Genomic DNA, 24,273 nt, shown 5'->3' with positions numbered 1-24,273 from the left:
AAATTAGGAGGGATGAGAGGAAGAATGATAAATAATACGACAAATAGAATGGTAGCTATCTGGTGATGACAATTGCATGCAGATATTGGCGCCTTCGTTAGTGCGATTACCCTTCACTTCGTTGATTTCTTAAAAGAGATACATTTTTTCGAATTGGATGGCAAATTACTAAAGTTTGATATTTTTGATTGCTTTCGTTTCTTTGTGTGAACTTGCTGTGTTGGATAAAGTATGGCTAAAGCTTTCGGAAGAGATTTTAGGTCAAGCTTCTCTTTCAATTTACTCATAGTTCGCATAGACTTTACTTGACTTGGAAACTTAGCCTTTATTATACTCCACTTGTATATACGATCTGCATTGTACTTTATTTTTTCCAAAATAAAAGAAAAACGCAAATAAACATATATGCTTTAGAATGTATGCCAACATTATTAAAGAAAAATGAAAATAATGTTTAAAAGCATAAATGGCATAGAAAAATGCCGACGCTTCTTAACACTTACGTAGAAAATCAAAAGTCAATGGACTTCTAAGTCAACTCAAGTATTTCTAGGAGTTGGGTAATCAGTTATGTTTAAGGCTATGTAAGTTTGAGTAAGGGGCGCTTTTGTATATTTGTTTAGGATATTAATAGCTAAAGGTAAATGTTTGAGAACTAAGTTTAGTGGGCAGTTTGTAATTTGATACAAAAACCTTTTAGATATTTAAAATTTTAATTTGTATTATTTCAAATACAAAAAAAAAATGCAAGTGTACATACAATTTTTTACATGTATTGGATTAGGAATTCAATATTTACTGCGTTTGAAAAATATTTTATATTCTTAATAAAGTTTGACACACTGACAGTCACTACGTAGAGCTGCCAAGTAAATATAACTGCACGTATGTCTATAAAGCTATCAAGGAGCAGTTAAACTAGCAGCGCTGCAAGCAAAACTGCTGCACGTGTAATTTGGGCACACAATTGCTGCTAACATTTACGAGGTATAACCGTCCTCCCTTCTGGTCGACCAAGTAAAATATTCCCATATGTTTTTGTTTGAGAAAAAACATAAATATGTAGTATGCACTCATATATGTAATACTCCTATATTGTTAATAGAAAATGCTCGCAGTGAGTTTTGAATGCGAATTCAAAACAAGACAGCCTACAAAATTTTGTGATTGTAGTCGCATAAGTGTGACACGAAAAATTAAAATTTAGGTACATTCGATTATTGAATACAAAAACAAATGCATTTAAACAGCAATATATCGGCATTCTGATGTTTGTGAGTGTACATATGTATATGTTTTTTCATTGCTTAAAAACGTCAATGTCAAAGACGGTTATACCTTGTAGGTGTTTTGATCATGGCTGCTACCATTCTCGAAATAATTAAACATCTGCAAAAAAACTAACTTTCATGTTTACTAGTAGAAGAATTCAATGATCAAAAAAAGGATGTTAATTAAGAACAACATTAACCCACCAGGGCGAGCCGCCATCTGTTTCATTTATACTTTGTAAATCACTCCCGGGTGGCGGAGCACGCTAACAATACACCACGGCAGCCGTCCATAAAAAGAATTTACGCAAATAATAGCAGTGAAACGTAAATGACGCTGGATTTGGCGTGCAGTGATTTTTTCAATATGTACATGTTTAAGATAATAATTCTTATTTCCAATATTTTGTAAATTAATACTAGCAAATCTTTTTAAATCAGTTCATAACTAAAAATGGAGATTTGTGAACTTCCTTCGGACCTTGCGGAATTCGAATGAATTTCTTTAATATTAATTCCCAATTAACGCTAAATGTTGTTTATACAAAATATGAGGAAAACTGTCCTCTTACTATTTTTATACTCAGCTGAGCAGAGCTCACAGAGTATATTAACTTTGTTCGCATAACGGTAATCCGTAACGGCATAAACTAATCGAAATAGATATAGATTTCTATATATCAAGGTGATCTTGGCGAAAAAAAAAATTATTTACCCACGTCCGTCCGTCCGTAAACACGATTACTTGAGTAAATTTTAAGGTATCTTGATGAAATATGGTAAGTAGGTTCCTGAGCACTCATCTCAGATCGCTATTTAAAATGAAAAAATCGGACGCCCACTTTTTCGATATCGAAAATTTCAAAAAAACCGAAAAAGTGCGATAATTCATTACCAAAGATGGGTAAAGCGATGAAACTTGGTAGGTGGCTTGACCTTATAACGAAGAATAGAAAATTAGTAAAATTTTGGGCAATGGGCGTGGCATCGCCTACTTTTAAAAGAAGGCGCCCATGCGCCGACAGAGGAGAAAGACGATGAGGTGAAAGACACTTTTTATGAGCAATTAGAACGCACATACGAGCGCTGCCCCCGTCACGATATAAAAGTCGTGCTTGGTGACTTTAACGCCATGGTGGACAAAGAAGGTGTTTTTGGCCCTACATTCGGAAAGTTCAGCCTAACGGACTAAGGCTGATTGATTGATTGACTTTCATGCATAAAAAGATACATCAACCTACATGGCTGTCTCCTGATCGAAATACTCGCAATCAGATCGATCACGTTGTGATAGACGGACGGCATGCCTCCAGTGGTTTAGATGTGCGCACGATCCGAGGACCTAACATCGACTCGGACCATTATCTCGTTGCAGCCAAAATACGCACCCGCCTCAACGCGGCTAAAACCAAGGAACAAACAACACAAGGAAAGCTAGACGTCGAAAAGCTTCAATCACAACAGACTGCCAATGATTTCGCAACTCGACTCTCACACCTGCTCTCTGAGAGCACAACTCACCCTGAAGGAATACAGGAGCATATTTCCAAAGCACTTCGTACTGCCGCCGAGGAAAAATTGGTTACCGGCGACCACGAAAAAACAACTGGTACGATGAAGAATGCGCGTTGCAACTGAAAGAAAAGACGCTGCCTACAGGGCTACGTTAAAAGCGAGCGCTACAAGAGGAGTGTGCGAACGCTATCGTGAGTTGAAATAGGAAGCGAAACGCCTTTTCAGGAAGAAAAAAGCATAAGCAGAAAGGCGTGAGTGCGAGGAGCTTGAGCTGCTAGCCACCAGGAATAACGCCCGAAAATATTACCAAAAAATACGGCGACAGACGGAAAGTTTTAAGACCGGGGCAAACTCCTGTAGGAACGATAACGGCGACCTTATAACTGATGTCCAGAGAGTGCTTAGATTATGGAGGGAACACTTCTCTGTTCTCCTAAATGGAGGCAGCAATTCACCGCGCAGAGATGAAGAAGCCGATCCCGTTCAAGTACGGCGGCGAGGAGTTGGTAAGGCGCATGCAGCAGCTTCTTAGCAAAATATGGGCGGAAGAGTGCATGCCCGACGGTTGGAATCTAAGTGTTCTTTGCCCAGTCCACAAGAAGGGGGATACTGCAAAATACACCAACAATCGTGGAATCAGCCTTCTTAATATCGCATATAAGGTCCTTTCAAGTGTATTGTGCGAAAGATTGAAGCCCACCGTGAACCGGCTGATTGGACCTTATCAGTGCGGCTTCAGACCTGGTAAATCTACCATCGACCAGATTTGCACAATGCGCCAAATCTTGGACAAAATCCGTGAAAAAAGAACACACATCACCTTTTCGTCGACTTTAAAGCCGCCTTCGACAGCACGAAAAGGAGCTGCCTATATGCCGCTATGTCTGAATTTGGTTTCCCCGCAAAACTTATACGGCTGTGCAAAATGACTTTGAGCAACACCATCAGCTCAGTCAGAATTGGGAAGGACCTCTCCGAGCCGTTCGAAACTAAACGGGGTTTCAGACAGGGTGACCCCCTATCACCCGCGCTGTTAGTTCTGCTTACTCCAAACTGGAAAAAGAAGCGGTAAAGATGGGTTTTATGGTGAATGAGGACAAAACGAAGTGCCTGCTGTCATCGGGCAAAGAGTCAGCGCATATGGGCCTTGGCAACCACGCTACTGTTGGCAGCCATAATTTCGAAATAGTAAAATACTTCGTTTATTTGGGAACCAGCATCAACACTAGCAACAACATCAGCACTGAAATCCAGCGAAGAATCAATCTTGCCAATAAATGCTACTTTGGACTAGGTAGGCAATTGAAAAGTAAAGTCCTCTCTCGGCGAACGAAAATCATACTCTACAAGTCACTTATCGTACCCGTCCTGTTATATGGGGCAAAAGCATGGACCATGACATCAGCAGATGAAGCGGCTTTGGGAGTGTTCGAGAGAAAAGTTCTTCGAAAGATTTATGGACCTGTACGCGTTGGCGATGGCGAGTATCGAAGAAGATTTAATGATGAGCTGTACGAGCTATACGCAGACATCAACATAGTCCAGCGAATTAAAATGCAGAGGCTGCGCAGGCTAGGCCATGTAATGCGAATGAAAGATGATGCTCCGGCCAAGAAAGAGTTTCTATCGGAACCCGCCTATGGAAGCAGTGGTAGAGGGCGGCCCCACTCCGTTGGAAGGACCAGCTGGAAAACGTTTTAAACTCCCTTGGTGTGACCAATTGGCGCCGTTTGGCGGAGCGATGGAGCGACTGGCGCGCCTTGTGGGACGGCCATAACCGTTTAGACGGTTAAGCGCCAATTAAGTAAGTAAGTAAGTAATATTAAAAGTTTTGCAAGCTGTAATTTGGCAGTCGTTGAAGTTATCATGATGAAATTTGGCAGGTACGTTACTGCTGTTCCTATATGTGTGCTAGCTAAAAATTAGCAAAATTGGATGGCGAACACGCCACTTTAAAAAAAAATTTTTTTTAACTAAAATTTTAACAAAAAATTGAATATCTTTACAGTATATGAGTAAATTATGTCAACATTCAACTCCAGTAATGATATGGTGCAACAAAATACAAAAATAAAAGAAATTTTCAAAATGGGCGGGGCTCCGCCCTTTTTCATTTAATTTGCCTAGAATACTTTTATTGTCATAAGTCGAACAAAAATATAGATTCTATGACGATAACTGTTTTCTGTGAAAATGGGCGAAATCCGTTGAAGCCCCGCCCAGTTTTTATACACAGTCGACCGTCTGTCCTTCCGCTAGGCCGTTAACACGATACCATAAGCAAAACTCGATATATCCTTACTAAACTTGCTTAACATACTTATCTGAACTCCCTTTATCTTGGTATAAAAAATGGCCGAAATCCAACTATGACCACGCCCAATTTTTCGATATCGAAAATTACGAAAACTGAAAAAATGCCTTAATTCTATACCAAAATATGAAAAAAGTAATGAAACAGGGTAATTGGATTGGCTTATTGACGCAAAATATAACTTTAGAATAAACTTTGTAAAATGGGTGTGACACCTGCCATATTAATTAGAAGAAAATGAAAAAGTTCTGCAGGACGAAATCAAAGGCCCTTGGAATCGTGGTATTACATATATAAATAAATTAGCGGTACCCGACAGATAATGTTCTGGGTCACCCTGGTCCACATTTTATTCAATATCTCGAAAACGCCTTCACATATACAACTAAGGGCACTTCCTTTTAAAAGTCTCATTAATACCTTTAGTTTGATACCCATATCGTGCAAACGCATCCACCTATAGAACTAAGGCCCACTCCCTTTTAAAATACTCATTAACACCTTTCATTTGATACCCATATCCTACAAACACATTCTAGAATCACCCCTGGTCCACCTTTATTGCGATATCTCGAAAAGGCGTCCACCTATACAACTAAGGCCCACTCCCTTTTAAATAATCATTAACACCTTTTATTTGATACCCATATCGTACAAACGCATTCTAGAGTCGCCCCTGGTCCACATTTATGGCGATATCTTGAAAAGGCATCTACCTATAGAACTAAAGATCACTCCCTTTTAAAATACTCATTACCACCTTCCATTTGATACCCATGTCATAAAAACACATTCCAGGGTTACCCTAGGTTCATTTTTCTACATGGTTATTTTCCCTTATTTTGTCTCTAAAGCTCTCAGCTGAGTATGTAATGTTCGGTTACACCCGAACTTAGCCTTCCTTACTTGTTAATATATATTTCAGTCATCAATATACTTTATTGCTACCAGTGTGTAGTGTAGAGAAAAGCGCCTATTTTAGAGCTGAATATATCAAAAATCTTGATTATTTGTCAATTTGATCATTTACATCCATATATTACATATATGAAGTTAGGACCGCGAAAATGTCTAAACAAGATTTTCAAGTTTCTCCGAACTATAGTAAGTAAAAATCAGTAGAATTTGTCACATATAAGTTTTGAGAAGGAGTAAACTTTTAAAGACGCCATGGTGCAGGAAAACTATCAAAGATAGTTTCCTACGGGGCGGTTTACGTTCTGGGAAGTGGTAAAAAGAAAGAACATTCGTACAAGAATGTGTTCAAATGTATAATTTATATTTTTTTTTTTTTTACTTTATTACTTCACAGATCAAGAATCCGTCCCTCCCCATTGGTGTGCTATTTTTGAAAATATCCGATTATAGCAGAAGATATACTTTTTTACATATTGCATACGTTCGGATAGTCAAATAGGCGTTATATTTTCACTTTTCCAAATCTTATTAAAAGTGAAATTCGATCATGATTTTTATGTAAGCTTTGTATTAGCAGAAAAAAGAAAATTCGTATGAAAACTATAAAAAAAATAAATATGTTATAATGTAGTCGTTTCTTAATATTGTAACGAATCTGCCGCAAATCCTCTTATTTGCAATCCTCTGCTAAGTTCGAATCACTAAACTGATGAATAAATAACTCCAATATTGAACAATGGAAAAATGGCCTTTATTAAAGTACTTCACAATAACACTTATACTTTGCTACTCTCTGGCTTAATAACCAAACGGATTGATAGCTCAAATGAAACTCTACTATTCAAAATAATTCTGCTATAGCTCGCTAAATAGCGCTTAATTGAAATCTCAAATCAAACTGAATTACTTCTTACTCGCCTGCCCCGCTTTTATAGTTTACGCTGCATACTTCTATGCTCTTCGATTTCCAGAAGTTACTAGTTAGTTTCGGCTACAAAATCGCCAGCCACAACTACGTGCACAAATTGTTGCTCTCTCTTGTGACAACTCAGATAAGATATATGCATGTGTTTGTGCATTGCCGCTCCGCTGCTCGTATACGTACATATGTGTAGACGTAATTATTTATTCGTTTATTTAGATACATAATGATTGAATTATTGATGTGAATGTTTGTAGTTTACAGTCTCTCGCGCATACATAGGCGTATAAGTAAATGCATCTGTGTGTGACATCTTTCGGTTGCCTTATATATGTGTATACATGATTTGATTATTGACGTAAATACTGCTTATCGTGGCCTTGGCATCGCCTTAGTGATGGTATAACTTAGTGATGTTAATATCCGTGACACTGCCCTCCACCTAAGTCTGATCGTACCGGTCAGACAAATCTCTCGATCTAAACGCTGCTAATCTCTCCAAATGAACCACTTTCATTTTGGTTCGTGGTTTGGTAGTGGTTTGTATGCGGTACACTACATCGTTGATCCGTTTTACAACTTTGTATGGGCCTTCCCAGTTACACTGCAATTTCGGGGACACACCTTTTTTTCGTTGTGGGTTGTATAGCAGCACCAAATCTCCTTCCTGAAACCCTTCCGAATTAATTGCTTTATCGTACCTCGCTTTCATCTTGTCACTCATAATCTTTGCTCGTTGCCTTACCAGATCGTGTATCTCTCTCAGCTCTTCTTCCAAGACACCAGTGAATTTCTTGATATTCCTCTCCGCATCGGCATCTATCCCATACTTCAAATCAGCTGGCAGTCGAAGGTCATTCCCAAAAATTACCTTTGCGGGAGTTTGGCCCGTTGTGTCATGTACTGCCGATCGGTAGGCCATCAAGAATAATGATATGTGTGTATCCCAGTCCTTATGGTACTTGTCTACTACTTTCCTTAAATGCTCCTCCAATGTTCTATTGAAGCGTTCCACCATACCATCGGACTGAGGATGCAATGCAGTTGTCCGTGTTTTTCGAATGCCCAACTTCTTGCACATTTCTTGGAACACAGCTGATTCAAAATTCCTGCCTTGGTCAGAATGTAACTCCATTGGTACACCATACCTTGTAACCCATTCGTTTTTAACCACTTCTGCTACTGTTTCTGCTTCTTGGTTTGGGATTGGGTATACCTCTGGCCTTTACTGAAATAATCCATAACCACCAGTACGTATTTGTTTCCGCGGTTGCTAGTAGGAAATGGACCTGCGACATCCATGGCGATCCTTTCAAATGGTGCACCTGAAATATACTGCTTCATCTGGCCATGACTTCGGGTTTTGGGCCCTTTCGCTCTGTTGCATACCTCGCAATTGGCAATCCACTCGGTGACCGACTGACAGCAACCAACCCAATAGAATCTCTGCTTAATTTTTTCGAGTGTCTTCGTGATTCCAAGATGACCTCCACTTGGACCATTGTGCAGCTCGCTGAGCACGTCAGGAATCCTCTTCCTGGGAACAACTATCAGTTTCTTCTTGCATTGACCATCCTCACTCTCCCATACTCGATGCAAGCAACCGGATATCAATTCTAAACTGTTCCACTGTACCCAATATGACTTCGCAATGGGACTCTCTGCTGACATCTCCTCTCTACTTGGTCTTCCGTTTCGTTCGAGCCCTTGCATAACATGTATCTGTATCTTCTAGCTGACACTTTCTTAGTTGTTCCTTGTCCCATTCATCCGTACACGTTATAGTCATTAGCCGGACATCTATAATGTCTTCTTTAGCCTCGGCCTTTGAGCAGTGCTTGCATTCCAGACTACATGGTCTTCGTGACATTGCATCAGCATTTCCATGGGTACTACCTTTTCGATGCTCAATGGAAAAGTCATAGCTTTGTAGTCGCTCGATCCACCGTGCCAATTGTCCTTCCGGATTACGGAACTGCAGAAGCCATTTCAACGCTGCGTGATCTGTCCTGGCACGGAATCGCTGGCCGTAGAGGTATTTGTGAAAATGTTTAATGCACTCTACCAATGCCAACAGCTCTCTCCGTGTAACGCAATAGTTCCTCTCTGGTTTTCCAATTGAACGGCTGTAATATGCAACTACCTTCTCTTGTCCATCGACCAGTTGTGATAAAACGCCTCCTATAGCATATCCGCTCGCATCTGTATCTAGAATAAACGTTGCTCCTGGAATCGGGTATGCCAACATTGGGGCAGTGCACAACCGCTCTTTCAATGTTTGGAAAGCTACTTCTTGGTCCTTCTTCCATTCAAAAGCTTTATTTTTCCTTGTTAGCTCGTGGAGACTATGGGCTACGCTGGCAAAATTTGGTACAAATCGGCGGTAATATGTGCACAACCCAAGGAAACTTCTCAATTCATGCAGATTCTGTGGTCTTGGCCAATCCTTTACTGCCTCTATCTTTTCATTCGCTATACAGACACCTTCTGTCGTTACCTTGTGGCCCAAATAATTTACTTCCTTCTTAAACAGCGTACACTTTTTGGGACTTAACTTCAGACCAGCGCCAGCTATTCTCTGGAAAACTTCCTCCAAGTTTTTAAGATGTTCATCAAAACTCTTGCCCAATACGATGATGTCGTCCAGGTACACCAAGCATGTTTTCCAATGCAGTCCTTTCAGTACCTGGTCCATGAGTCTCTCAAAAGTAGCTGGTGCATTACAAAGTCCAAAAGGCATCACTGTAAATTGCCAAAGACCATCACCGACACTGAAGGCTGTTTTCTCTTTATCTTCCTCTTTCACCTCAACTTGCCAGTATCCGCTTTTCAAGTCCAGTGTGGAAAACCATTTCGTACCAGATAGCGAGTCCAGTGTGTCGTCAATTCTTGGTAACGGGTAGCTATCCTTTTTCGTAACGTCATTCAACTTTCGGTAGTCCACGCAAAACCTCATTTTTCCGTCCTTCTTCTTTACAAGTACTACCGGTGAGCTCCATGTACTAGCTGATGGTTCGATGACGCCGCTGTCACTCATTTCTTGTATGATTTGACTCACAACTTCCCGCTTCGCCAGTGGAACACTACGTGGAGCTTGACGGATCGGCCTCGCATCTCCAGTGTCAATTTGATGTTTCACAACATTGGTGCGGCCTGGTTTGGAACCATCCTGGTCAAATATGTTCGCGTATTTTATGAGCAGTTGTTTTGCCTTACTCTGATAGGCTTCCTCTAGCCCATGCGTCCATGCCGTGATATCATTTGAAAGATCAGTATTACTAGATGAAACGTATTCCTGGAGCTGTTCACAGTTAATAACTACTTCGGCCTCTTGACATCTTCCCAAAATAGCTCCTTTGGTCAAATTGAATGGTGACTTGAACTCATTGAGTACTCTTACCGGAATACGTCCATCTTGTTTTGTCATAGCCAGGGTTTTTCCTACAAATATGTTCAGTGCTGATTTATTTGCTGCTTCGACAACCCACAATTTGTTTGTCCCACAATCTCCATCTACCTTTGCCCAGATGACTGCTTCTGATTTTGGTGGTATTTGCTGACTCTCTTCCACCACCACTCGTTTACTGCTGTAGCCTCTCTCGTAGCCGAAATTAAGTGGCACATACATGTTCTTATATCGCATCGTCTTGCTTTACATATCGATCTTGATGCCTTGGTTGATTAAGAAGTCCACTCCAATTATGATTTCATCAACAATACCTGCCACTATAAAATTGTGAAGTACCGTGACGTTCCCAATTGCTACTTCACATTCTACTTCTCCAATTACCAGGACACCCAGGTGTACGCAATCTTGCTCCAAGCAATGGTCTTATCTTCTTGTTGACTAAATCTGATCGTATGATGGAATGGGATGCACCCGTATCTACAGTCAGTAAATGTTCCTTTCCATTCACATGTCCTCCGACAGTAAGATTGCTTGACCTTCTTCCAATTTGCGAGATATAGATTATGGGGCATTCAATTGAGTGAGCCAGCTGTCGCCCCTTGCGGCTGACACGCTTTAGTTTAACGATTGAGTGGATTTGGAGATTTGCTCGTCTCCTTCAGCTCTGCGTTTACGGCCACCCACATTGTTGGAACTATTGGAATTGCTACTGCAGTGACGTGCAATGTAACCTGGGTTACCGCACTTGAAACATTTCATAACTCCGGAATTTTTCTGTTGTGATCCCTTCAGAGCTTCCAAAATTGCATCTACCCACTCCGGCCTTTCTACTTCCACACGATGAGCTTTGTATGCTGGTTTACTCAATAATGACGCCGTTTCCTGAGTCAATGCATGGGATACCGTTTCAGAAAATGTTTGCTTTGGGTTCGCGTATGTGGCTCGCTTCGTTTCGACGTGCCTTATGCCATTTATAAAGCTCTGAATCTTCACTCTTTCCGTGTATTCCACGGGTGCATCCGCATTTGCAAGATGAGCCAATCTTTCAATGTCCGAAGCAAACTCCTGCAAAGTCTCGTTAGCTTTTTGGTAGCGGTTTTGCAGTTCTATTTGAAATATCTGTTTCCTGTGTTCGCTTCCGTATCGCCGTTCTACAGCAGCCATCAATGCGTCATAACTGTTCCGTTCGTACTCTGGAATAGTCTGTAAGATTTCGGCAGCTGGTCCTTTCAATGCTACGAAGAGTGCGGCAACTTTATCTTCCACATTCCAGTTGTTCACTGCTGCGGTCTTCTCAAACTGTAGCTTAAAGACCTGGAAAGGAACAGAACCGTCAAAGGATGGTGTTTTTACCTTTGAATTACTAGTTGAAACTACTGGGCGATTTAGTTGCAACTGCTCGATACGTCCTCTCAAAGCATCCACCTCGGCCTCGATTTTTTCTTCAAACTGTAAAATTTTTGTATCTTGCGCCTCCAACTTCAAGGAAATACGTCCTTCTTGCTCTTCCAGTTGAGCAGAGATCTACGATGATATCTGTGCTGAAATTTGAGCCGACATTTCGGATATCCGTGCCTCTTGTGCTTCAATCTTCGCTGTTATACGGTTCTCCTGCGATTCCAGCTGAGATGACATTTGCGACGATATTTCGGATATACGCGTTTCTTGTGCTTCCATCTTCGATGTAATCTGTGTCGACATTTCTAACATATGCGTTTCTTGTGCTTCCATCTTCGATGTAATCTGTGTCGACATTTCTGACATACGCGTTTCTTGTGCTGAAATCTTCGATGTTATTCGTGTCTCTTGGGATTCCATCTGTGATGACATATACGTTTTCTGTTCTTCTAGTTGAGATGACATATACGTTTTCTGTTCTTCTAGTTGTGATGACATATTGGTGGATATTTGTGATGACATTCTGTTATACGTGCCTCTTACGCTTCCATCTTGGATGTTACTGTCGATGTTTGAGCAGTTATTGCAGCCAATATCATGTTCAAGTCTGTGCTGGTAATTGTCTGCGATGTTTCGTTTTTCTCTTCAATTTTTGTTGTTGTCTCGTCCCCATCAGGATAAAAGACATACTCGTCCACATCAATTCCTTCTGCTTCCATTGCCTCTCGTAGCCGTGCCTGAAGTTCAAGTTTAACGCCGCTTGTATTCAATCCACGGCTCTCCAACTCCTTCTTTAGTTGCTGGATCTTCAATTCACTGAACTTTGCCATGTCCTTGTTGTCCTCTGGAATTTATTCAACAATTCCTCTTCTGACACCAATTGTAACGAATCTGCCGCAAATCCTCTTATTTGCAATCCTCTGCTAAGTTCGAATCACTAAACTGATGAATAAATAACTCCAATATTGAACAATGGAAAAATGGCCTTTATTAAAGTACTTCACAATAACACTTATACTTTGCTACTCTCTGGCTTAATAACCAAACGGATTGATAGCTCAAATGAAACTCTACTATTCAAAATAATTCTGCTATAGCTCGCTAGATAGCGCTTAATTGAAATCTCAAATCAAACTGAATTACTTCTTACTCGCCTGCCCCGCTTTTATAGTTTACGCTGCATACTTCTATGCTCTTCGATTTCCAGAAGTTACTAGTTAGTTTCGGCTACAAAATCGCCAGCCACAACTACGTGCACAAATTATTGCTCTCTCTTGTGACAACTCAGATAAGATATATGCATGTGTTTGTGCATTGCCGCTCCGCTGCTCGTATACGTACATATGTGTAGACGCAATTATTTATTCGTTTATGTAGATACATAATGATTGAATTATTGATGTGAATGTTTGTAGTTTACAGTCTCTCGCGCATACATAGGCGTATAAGTAAATGCATCTGTGTGTGACATCTTTCGGCTGCCTTATATATGTGTATACATGATTTGATTATTGACGTAAATACTGCTTATCGTGGCCTTGGCATCGCCTTAGTGATGGTATAACTTAGTGATGTTAATATCCGTGACAATATGTTCTCCTCGGCTTAGGAATAGCTACGACATTTCCTTGATTGACTTTGTTTTCTCAGAATTCGTTGAAGACCACATGTTCATATATCATAAATTTTTCATACTTAGCAAATTTAAAAAATCGCATATGTATATCTAAAAGTTTCGAATATTTATGTATGTATATAGAAAAACTCGTCGGTTCACTTTGCACCCAGAGCAGAAAAATATCTCAAGAAATTTAAGTTTCAGTTGTATATATGTATAGATATAGAATGGCGGTCATGTGTATACCTAAATGAGTATATTTTTGTTTTTGTAGTAATATTGCAGTTATATTTATATAGGCACACAAGGTGAAACATCTTCATCGTCGGAGACGACGCCAACAAGTTTATCAAGGAAATCGAAGCCACCGTTTACAGCACGAAAGGGTAATAAATCCGGTACAAGTAGTAACAGACATGTACGCAGCTCCAGTGGGTATTCGAGTCACAACGAAGAAACTACGTTTAGGTAAAATATGAAAAAATTAATACCAATATTCTAAAAATTTAAAACTATTATCTCGTTTAGCATATCTAATTATCAACCAAATTATCAGGATCATATAAATCCACCAGCGCGTTTTTCAGACTCCAACGACAAATCAAAACCTCAAATTTCTCCGCGAGTACGTGGTAGCCAAAAACTGCAAAGGGAGGCTTTCCAAATCAATGTTTAACTAGAACGAACGAACTGAAACACTTGTACGAATATTTTTTCATAGAGTACTAACAAATTATATAAGTTTAACATAGCGATGTAGTATGTTGAATATAAGATCTTTTGTTATGATGTTATTTCATTTACATGGTTAACAAGTATGAATTAAATTTAATATTTGAACGGTAAATGTATATATATATATATAGAACAAGGCAAAAACGTGGCAAATTTTAAATTTTGAAATGTTTCAAGTTTTTTAAATTTTTGGGGTTTAAAATTAAACCTAACCAACATATTTTTTTAATATCATTTGTATAGAATTCACACCATAAAAGTCTTTTTTACTCTTAGTACGTTGAAAAGTCTATTCTTTATTTGTTCATCCAAAGAAATTTTAGTTCAGTAAAAAGGTGCCGAAAAATCAACCATGCCGATGCAGGAATTTAATAATTTTCGGATTCGATAAAATATATCACCGTAAGCTCAAGTTTGAGTATTCGGGGCTGTATCTTATGTCCCGCGGCCAATATTTCGAGATCTTACAGCAACTTTGGTGTAATCAGCAAAAATAAAATTTTACTGGAGAAGATTTTCAAGTCGCCACCACATCTTTCCAAGAGGTAAAATTCCTAGGAAAAAAATGTGGGATTTTCTGACCTCAGTGAAAAAAGCAGAAAATCTGGTGCAAGCGTGCTTATGCTGCAGCCGCGTCAATATACAGTTGTGGTCAAAATCTTAATAGTGCTTATGGATCATTTCATTTCAGTGACCAAGTTTTTTTTTTTCACAACATGGTCGCGCCTAATCTGCACAGTATATATTGTGACGAATATTATTGACACTAATTGATACTCACATCACTAGTCTGATTCTAAATAAATGAAGCCACAACAACTATAAAGCAGGCAGTCACTTGTATCTACATAAACGAATCAATCATTATGGCTACACATATGTACGTACACGCAGAGGAGAGAGACGCACAAACACATGCATCTATCTTATCTGAGATGCTTCCAAAAGTAGGCAATTATCTGTGGAAGTATCACTCACACATACACGCGCATAAGAGAAGCTATAAACGTAGTTATAGCTGGTGACAAACTAGTAAATTCTAGAAATAGAAACGCCTACAAATATGCTAACAAGGAAACCAAACAGTATAAAATCAACAGCAGCTGAGGCACGATGGTTCAGTTTAATTTAAGCAAGCTATCAGTTGCGAAGTATAAGTGTTATTTTCAAGTAGTCTAATAAAGACCATTTTTGCATTATTCAATATTGGAGTTATTTATTCAACAGTTTAGTGATTCGAACGTTAGCAGAAGGTTTGGAATAAGCGGAATTTCAGTAAATTCGTTACAATTGGTGTCAGAAGAGAAATTGTTGAATAAATTCCAGGGTTGCAGAGCACAACAAGGACATGGCGAAGTTAAGTGAATTAAGGATCCAGCAACTGAAAAGGAGTTGGAGAACCGTGGATTGAATACAACCGGCAGTAAGATCGAACTTCAAGCACGGCTACGAGACGTATTAGAGTTGGAAAAATTGATGTAGACGAGTATGTCTTTTATCCTGATGTGGAAGAGCCAGCGACTAAAATGGAAGAAAAGATAGAGACTCCGAATCCATTGGCAAGTGTTGACACTAACGCGATACTAGCAGTGTTGAACCAAATGTCGTCACAAATGTCATCACAATTGGAATCCCAGGAGAACCGTATAACGTTCAAGATTGAAGCACAAGAAACGCGTATTTCAGAAATGTCGACACAGATTACATCCAAGATGGAAACTCAACTGGAAGAACAGAAAACATATATGGCATCCCAACTGGAATCATAGGAGGCACGTATATCCGAAATGTCGGCACAAATTTCAGCGCAGATATCATCTCAGATCCCTACACATCTTGAAGAGCAGGAATTCCGTATATCATCTAAGCTGGAAGCGCGCATGGAAGAGAAACCAACCCAGTTTCATGAAGGTTTCAGTGGCCGATAGGACAAAATCGAGGCTGAGGTAGATGCTTTAAAAGGTCGTATACAGGAGTTGCACCTAAATCGCCAAGTTGTTTCAGCAAGAAATACGAAGGTAAAAACTCCATCTTTTGACGCCACTGTTCCTTTTCAGGTGTTTATGATTCAGTTTGAGAAGACCGCAGCAGTGAACAACTGGAGTGCTGAAGATAAAGTTGCTGCACTATTCGTGGCATTGAAAGGATCTGCTGCTGAAATCCTACAGACTATTCCCGAGGGAGAGCGGAACAACTACGAAACATTTATGAGCGCTCTAGAGAGGCGATACGGAAGCGAACACAGGAAGAAGATATACCAAATAGAGTTGCAAAACCTTTACCAAAAAACTAATGAGACTTTGCAAGAGTTTCCGTCGGATGTTGAAATACTGGCTCATCTCGCAAATGCAGACGCACCCGTGGAATACACCGAGAGGGTTAAAATTCAGAGCTTTATAAAAGGCATATGGGACGTAGAAACAAAGCGAGCGACATATGCAAACCCAAAACCCACACTCGCAGAAACGGTATCCAATGCGCTGACTCAGGAAATAGCGTCGCTTCTGTGTAAGCCAGTTTTCAAAGCACGCCGTGTCGAAGTAGAAAGGTCAGATTGGGTGAACACAATATTGGAGGCGCTGAAGGAATCACAACAGAAAAATGACGGAGTTATGAAATGTTTCAAGTGCGGCAACCCAGGTCACATTGCTCGTCATTGTAGCACCGGTCCTGGTAGTTCCAACTTGGCTCGTTGCAAATGCAAAGCTGGAGGAGATAAACAAAAGCGAGTCAGATGTAAAGATCGAAAACTTGCCCCAGCTATTGAATGTCCTGCGATATCTATCTCGCCAATTGCAAGAAAATCGAGCAGTCTTACCGTCAGAGGAAATGTGGATGGCAAGGGGCGTTTACTGACTGTAGATACGGGCGCATCTCATTCCTTAGTCCGATCTGATTTGGTCAATAGGAGAGTAAAGCCATTACCTGAAGCAAGGTTGCGTACGGTCACTGGCGAGTATAACCAAGTCCAAGGAAAAGTGATCCGTGAAGTCTTAATTGGGAAGGTCATGGTTCTACACAAATTCATTGTGGCGGAGATTGTTGATGAAGCCAAATTGGGAGTGGACTTCTTAGTTGACAATGACATCAGGATCGACATGCAAAAAAGGAATATGCGCTATAAGAACCAGGATATACCACTTAACTTTAGTTTAGAGAAAGGGTTCAGCCGAGGAGACTCGGCAAAGACCACGAAAGTCAAAGATAAAGGTTGATGGCACGAATGGGCCAAACAAAGCAAATTCAAATATACCTGACAGAGAAACACTGGCATTGACAAAACCAAATGGACGCACTAAAACGAACGAAAGAATTTTCCAGACGAATGCAAGGGTGGTTTCAAGCCAGGGCGCACTACTGTTTGGAAACGTCGGAAAGATACTGATTATGTGAAGCCAATCCGTCAAGAGCAAGCTCTACAAAGTAGTTCATTGGCCAAACAACAGAGTGCGAGGCAACGATCCAGGATAATGAGTAGTAAGATGAAACCCAGGTACGATGAGAACAATAATTCGGAAGGTTTCTTGGAGGGGGATTTGGTACTGTTATACAACCCTGACCGGCGGAAAGGTGTTCCATCCGAATTTCGGTGCAGTTGGGAAGGCCCGTACAAAGTTGTGAAGAAGATCAGTGATACCATCTACCGCATATAAACCATTGGGCAACCACGAAATAGAAGAGTGGTTCATTTGAAGATGCTAGCGGCGTTTAGATCGGGAAATTTGTCTAACCGGGACGATCAGACTTAGGTGGAGGGCAGTGTGGCGAATATTAGTGACACTAATTGATACTCACATCACTAGTCTGATGCTAAGTAAATGAAGCCACAACAACAATAAAGCAGGCAGTCACTTGTATCTTCATAAATGAATCAATCATTATGTCTACACATATGTACGTACACGCAGAGGAGAGAGACGCACAAACACATGCATATATCTTATCTGAGATGCTCCCAAAAGTAGGCAATTATCTGTGGAAGTATCACTCACATATACACGCGCATATGAGAAGCTATAAACGTATTTATAGTTGGTAATTTTATAGCTGGGAACTAACTAGTAAATTCTAGAAATAGAAACGCCTAGAAATATGCCAACGAGGAAACCAAATAGTATAAAAGCAACAGCAGCTGAGACACGACGATTCAGTTTGATTTAAGCAAGCTATCAGTTGCGATGTATAAGTGTTATTTTCAAGTAGTCTAATTAAGACCATTTTTGCATTATTCAATATTGGAGTTATTTATTCAACAGTTTAGTGATTCGAATGTTAGCAGAAGATTTGGAATAAGCGGAACTTCAGTAAATTCGTTACAATATATTTAATTTCTAATTGTGTATTTCATACTTAAGTATTTAAGTGCGAACCCAACAAAGGGTTAATGCTTATGAACAGAACTACATGGTAACACTAGTTTCTATTTGACATTCATTATTATCATGCAATCCGCTTTGTCAATCGCATTCATACAGTCTACTATACCGCGAACAAGATCAATTGTTTTCTACCGCTTTAAATTATAGCAAATAAAGTTAAGAAATAATATAAATTTTTTTGGTCATTTATTTAATTAATTAGAACAAGCGTGTCATCAGAATACGGTGTACATCGCAACCCGCATACATAGTTCGCTCCACCATTTGCTGATCCTTCGCACCGGATTTCTCATATACATATGTAATACGTACTAATGGTCGCAATGTGTTTTGCATTCGAAATCAAAACAAGACAGCCTATAAAAATTGTGTAATTTTAGCAGCATAAGGGTGACAAGAAAAAAATTAAATTTAGGTACATTCGATTATTAGGGGGACTGATGTAACCGTATAAATGCCTTATAAAGTGTGTAAACGTATAAATTTATCTAGTTTACGCACGAGCTGTCAAATTTTGTATGAAAAATCATGTACACAATTTGTATAAATTTACGCGCACATTTCATTGTGTAAACGCGGTAAACTCAAAGGAATGCAACCTTGCAGACATTACAGACGGCATTTTCATCAAAAATATCCACCATCAGCAAGTAAAGGCGTTTTAGTTTTGATTTTTCACTTAATCTTGGTATTTTTTAATTTGTATAACAATCAAAAAATTTTTTTTTGGAAAAAATACAGCTGAAAAACAATCAAGTTTATCAAGAGTATTACTAGGTGCGTTCATATAACCGCGTGTGTAAATGGATATAATTTTACACCTTATAAGTTTATATGCTATCATGAGTCCCCATATTGAATACAAAAATAAAAACGTTTAAACAGCAATATATCGGCACTCTTATGTTTGGGAATGTACCTAGACTTTTGTAGCAATATAGGAGTATGTATTACATATATGGGATATGTAAACCCGCATATTCATCACAACTACATATTTATTTTTTTGTGCAGTATAGTTGGCACAACTATAACAACAACATCATCAATAGTTATAAAGTGGTCTGATTTTCAACATAAATTTTAGCAAAGGCAAATCGACCACGCCGTACTATATATTTTTATACTCAGTTGAGCAGAGCTCACAGAGTATATTAACTTTAATTGGATAACGGTTGGTTGTACAGGTATAAAGGAATCGAGATAGATATAGACTTCCATATATCAAAATCATCAGGATCGAAAAAAAATTTGATTGAGGCATGTCCGTCCGTCCGTCCGTCTGTCCGTTAACACGATAACTTGAGTAAATTTTGAAGTATCTTGATGAAATTTGGTGTGTAGGTTCCTGAGCACTCATATCAGATCCCTATTTAAAATGAACAATATCGGACTATAACCACGCCCACTTTTTCGATATCGAAAATTTCGAAAAACCGAAAAAGTGCGATAATTCATTACCAAAGACGGATAAAGCGATGAAACTTGGTAGGTGAGTTAAACTGATGACGCAGAATAGAACATTAGTAAAATTGTGGGCAATGGGCGTGGCACCGCCCACTTTTAAAAGAAGGTAATTTAAAATTTTGCAAGCTGTAATTTGGCAGTCGTTGAAGATATCATGATGAAATTTGGCAGGAACGTTACTCCTATTACTATATGTATGCTTAATAAAAATTAGCAAAATCGGAGAACGACCACGCCCACTTTTAAAAAAAAAATTTTTTTAAGTCAAATTTTAACAAAAAATTTAATATTTTTACAGCATATAAATAAATTATGTCAACATTCAACTCCAGTAATGATATGGTGCAACAAAATGCAAAAAAAAAAGAAAATTTCAAAATGGGCGTGGCTCCGCCCTTTTTCATTTAATTTGTCTAGGATACTTTTAATGCCATAAGTCGAACAAAAATTTACCAATCCTTGTGAAATTTGGTAGGAGCTTAGACTCTGGGACAATAACTTATTTCTGTGAAAAAGAACGAAATCGGTTGAAGCCACGCCCAGTTTTTATACACAGTCGACCGTCTGTCCTTCCGCTCGGCCGTTAACACGATAACTTGAGCAAAAATCGATATATCTTTACTAAACTCAGTTCACGTACTTATCTGAACTCACTTTGTATTGGTATAAAAAATGGCCGAAATCCGACTATGACCACGCCCACTTTTTCGACATCGAAAATTACCAAAAACGAAAAAAATGCCATAATTCTATACCAAATACGAAAAAAGGAATGAAACACGGTATTTAGAAAAAAACTTTAGAAAAAAACTTTGTAAAATGGGTGTGACACCTACCATATTAAGTAGAATGAAATGAAAAAGTTCTGCAGGGCGAAATAAAAAACCCCTGAAATCTTGGCAGGAATACTGTTCGTGGTATTATATATATAAATAAATTAGCGGTATCCAACAGATGATATTCTGGGTCACCCTGGTCCACATTTTGGTCGATATCTGGAAAACGCCTTCACATATACAACTACCACCACTCCCCTTTAAAAGCCTCATTAATACCTTTAATTTGATACCCATATCGTACAAACACATTCTAGAGTCACTCTTGGTCCACATTTATGGCGATATATCGAAAAGGCGTCCACCTATAGAGCTAAGCCCCACGCCCTTTTAAAATACTCATTAACACCTTTCATTTGATACCCATATCATACAAACATATTCTAGAGTCACCCCTGGTCCGCCTTTATGGCGATATCTCGAAAAGGCGACCACCTATAGAACTAAGGCCCACTCCCTTTTAAAAAGACTCATTAACACCTTTCATTTGTTACCCATATCGTACAAACAAAGTCTAGAGTCACCCCTGATCCACCTTTATGGCGATATCTCGAAAAGGCGACCACCTATACAACTACCACCACTCCCTTTTAAAACCCTCATTAATATCTTTAATTTGATACCGATATCGTACAAACACATTCTAGAGTCACCCCTGGTCCAATTTTATGGCGATATCTCGAAAAGGCGTCCACCTATAGAACTAAGCCCCACGCCCTTTTGAAATACTCATTAACACCTTTCGTTTGATACCCATATTGTACCAACGCATTCTAGAGTCACCCCTGGTCCACCTTTATGGCGATATCTCGAAAAGGCGTTCACCTATAGAACTAGGGATCACTCCCTTTTAAAATGCTCATTAACCCCTTTCATTTGATACCCATATCGTACAAACAAATTCTAGGGTCACCCCTGGTCCACCTTTATGGCGATATCTCGAAACGACGTCCACCTATGGAACTAAGGATCACTCCCTTTTAAAATACTCATTAACACCTTTCATTTGATACCCATATCGTACAAACAAATTCTAGAGTCATCCCTGGACCACCTTTATGGCGATATCTCGAAAAGGCGTCCACCTATAGAACTAAGCCCCACGCCCTTTTAAAATACTCATTAACACCTTTCGTTTGATACCCATATTGTACAAACGCATTCTAGAGTCACCCCTCGTCCACCTTTATGCCGATATCTCGAAAAGGCGACCACCTATACAACTACCACCACTCCCTTTTAAAACCCTTATTAATACCTTTAATTTGATACCCGCATCGTACAAACACATTCTAGAGTCACCCCTGGTCCACCTTTATGGCGATATCTCGAAAAGGCGTCCACCTATAGAACTAAGACCCACGCCCTTTTAAAATACTCATTAACACCTTTCGTTTGATACCCATATTGTAAAAACGCATTCTAGAGTCACCCCTAGTCCACCTTTATGCCGATATCTCGAAAAGGCGACCACCTATACAACTACCACCACTCCCTTTTAAAACCCTCATTAATATCTTTAATTTGATACCGATATCGTACAAACACATTCTAGAGTCACCCCTGGTCCAATTTTATGGCGATATCTCGAAAAGGCGTCCACCTATAGAACTAAGCCCCACGCCCTTTTAAAATACTCATTAACACCTTTCGTTTGATACCCATATTGTACAAACGCATTCTAGAGTCACCCCTCGTCCACCTTTATGCCGATATCTCGAAAAGGCGACCACCTATACAACTACCACCACTCCCTTTTAAAACCCTTATTAATACCTTTAATTTGATACCCGCATCGTACAAACACATTCTAGAGTCACCCCTGGTCCACCTTTATGGCGATATCTCGAAAAGGCGTCCACCTATAGAACTAAGACCCACGCCCTTTTAAAATACTCATTAACACCTTTCGTTTGATACCCATATTGTAAAAACGCATTCTAGAGTCACCCCTAGTCCACCTTTATGCCGATATCTCGAAAAGGCGACCACCTATACAACTACCACCACTCCCTTTTAAAACCCTTATTAATACCATTAATTTGATACCCGCATCGTACAAACACATTCTAGAGTCACCCCTGGTCCACCTTTATGGCGATATCTCGAAAAGGCGTCCACCTATAGAACTAAGGCCTACCCCTTTTAAAATGTTCATTAACCCCTTTCATTTTTATTTATTTATTTATTATTTAAAGTCGACGACAAATTATGGTCGACTGCATAATATAAAAGATATATAAATATACAACTCAAAAGATAAAATTTAAGATATATCGAGATTTCAACAATGTTTTATTACAAACAAAGAAATATTAATGAACATTACTCTTTAATTTCAGAATATAATAATAATAAGAAATATGAGCAGAAATAAAATCTTATGCCGAAATCTAATACTGGCAGAATTCATCAGATTCCGCTCAGCATGATTTCGGAATGCAGTGGATTCCAATCTTCCTGTTGGAATGCAACAAGATTCCAATCAGCATGTCATGGGAATCCGGCAGTGCTAAGAGTAGTGTAATGAGGATAGGCCATCACAAGGCATAAAAAAATAACATGACCTGTGTTGTTGGAATGCACCGGATTCCAATCAGCTCGATGCCTAACCCATAAGATTATACTGCCGGAATGCATACGATTCCGGTCAGTGACTCCTGAAAAAGCATGATTTTTACGTTGTTGGAATGCACCAGATTCCAATCAACACAGTACTGTCTTGTTCCTTCTTAATGGTACATGTTGATAAATGTTCCTCCATCCTTAAACGAGATAGTTCCTGTTTTTTATGGAAGGAATAAAATGCCGGCAAATTAAATTAGCTTGTATCACTTAAATTAGATAGGCAAGTATTGCATTACGTATAGTGGAAAAGTACATTCAAGACTGATACAGCTATACAAGTCATTGTAGTGCGCGCACCAGATAAGAAGAGGATTATTTTTAGCAAAGTTTCGTCTACAAAGGGGTAAATAGAAAGGAACGTAGTGTCTGAATACCCTAGGGGGAACCGCAAAAAACAAGCGGCTGAGGAGGTCCGCAGAATCAATTTCTCCAATAATGAGCTTATGGATGAACAATACCACCAGTAATATTCTCCGATTTTCCAGAGTGGGTAAGTTAATAAGAAGAAGTCTACTTCTGTATGGAGGAAGGTGGAGACTTGAGTCCCAATTAAGGCCGCGCAATGCAAATATAAAAAATTGCTTTTGAACTGACTCAAGACGCTTTATATGCTTTTGAGAAACAGGGGACCAAACGCATGAGCAATACTCGAGTATTGGACGAACCAGCGATGTGTAAAGAACCTTAGTGAGGTACGGATCATCGAACTCTTTAGCCCATCTTTTAACAAATCCAAGTAAACCCAACGCTTTGTTGGCTATAGATGAAATATGCATGTTAAAATTCAATTTCGGATCAAAAAGGACACCTAGATCATTTGCAATAGATATACGCTCCAAAGGATCTATTACATAAGATTTCAA

At 39.3% G+C, this 24,273-nt stretch overlaps 1 protein-coding gene across 1 annotated transcript in view; it reads left to right on the top strand.

Moving 5' to 3' along the window:
* Window positions 1-14,212, top strand: part of Dscam4 (Down syndrome cell adhesion molecule 4) — a 2,049,237-nt gene extending 2,035,025 nt beyond the window's left edge. The window contains 2 exon segments of the mRNA XM_067787909.1: window positions 13,665-13,833; window positions 13,894-14,212. Coding sequence (XP_067644010.1) covers window positions 13,665-13,833; window positions 13,894-14,041 — 317 coding nt within the window. The 3' untranslated portion in view covers window positions 14,042-14,212.
* The last annotated feature ends 10,061 nt before the right edge of the window (window positions 14,213-24,273 follow it).

This window comes from Eurosta solidaginis, chromosome 5, assembly GCF_040869045.1.
Source record: "Eurosta solidaginis isolate ZX-2024a chromosome 5, ASM4086904v1, whole genome shotgun sequence".
NCBI classification, from domain to species: domain Eukaryota; kingdom Metazoa; phylum Arthropoda; class Insecta; order Diptera; family Tephritidae; genus Eurosta; species Eurosta solidaginis.
This window is presented reverse-complemented; position numbering and strand designations above follow the sequence as displayed.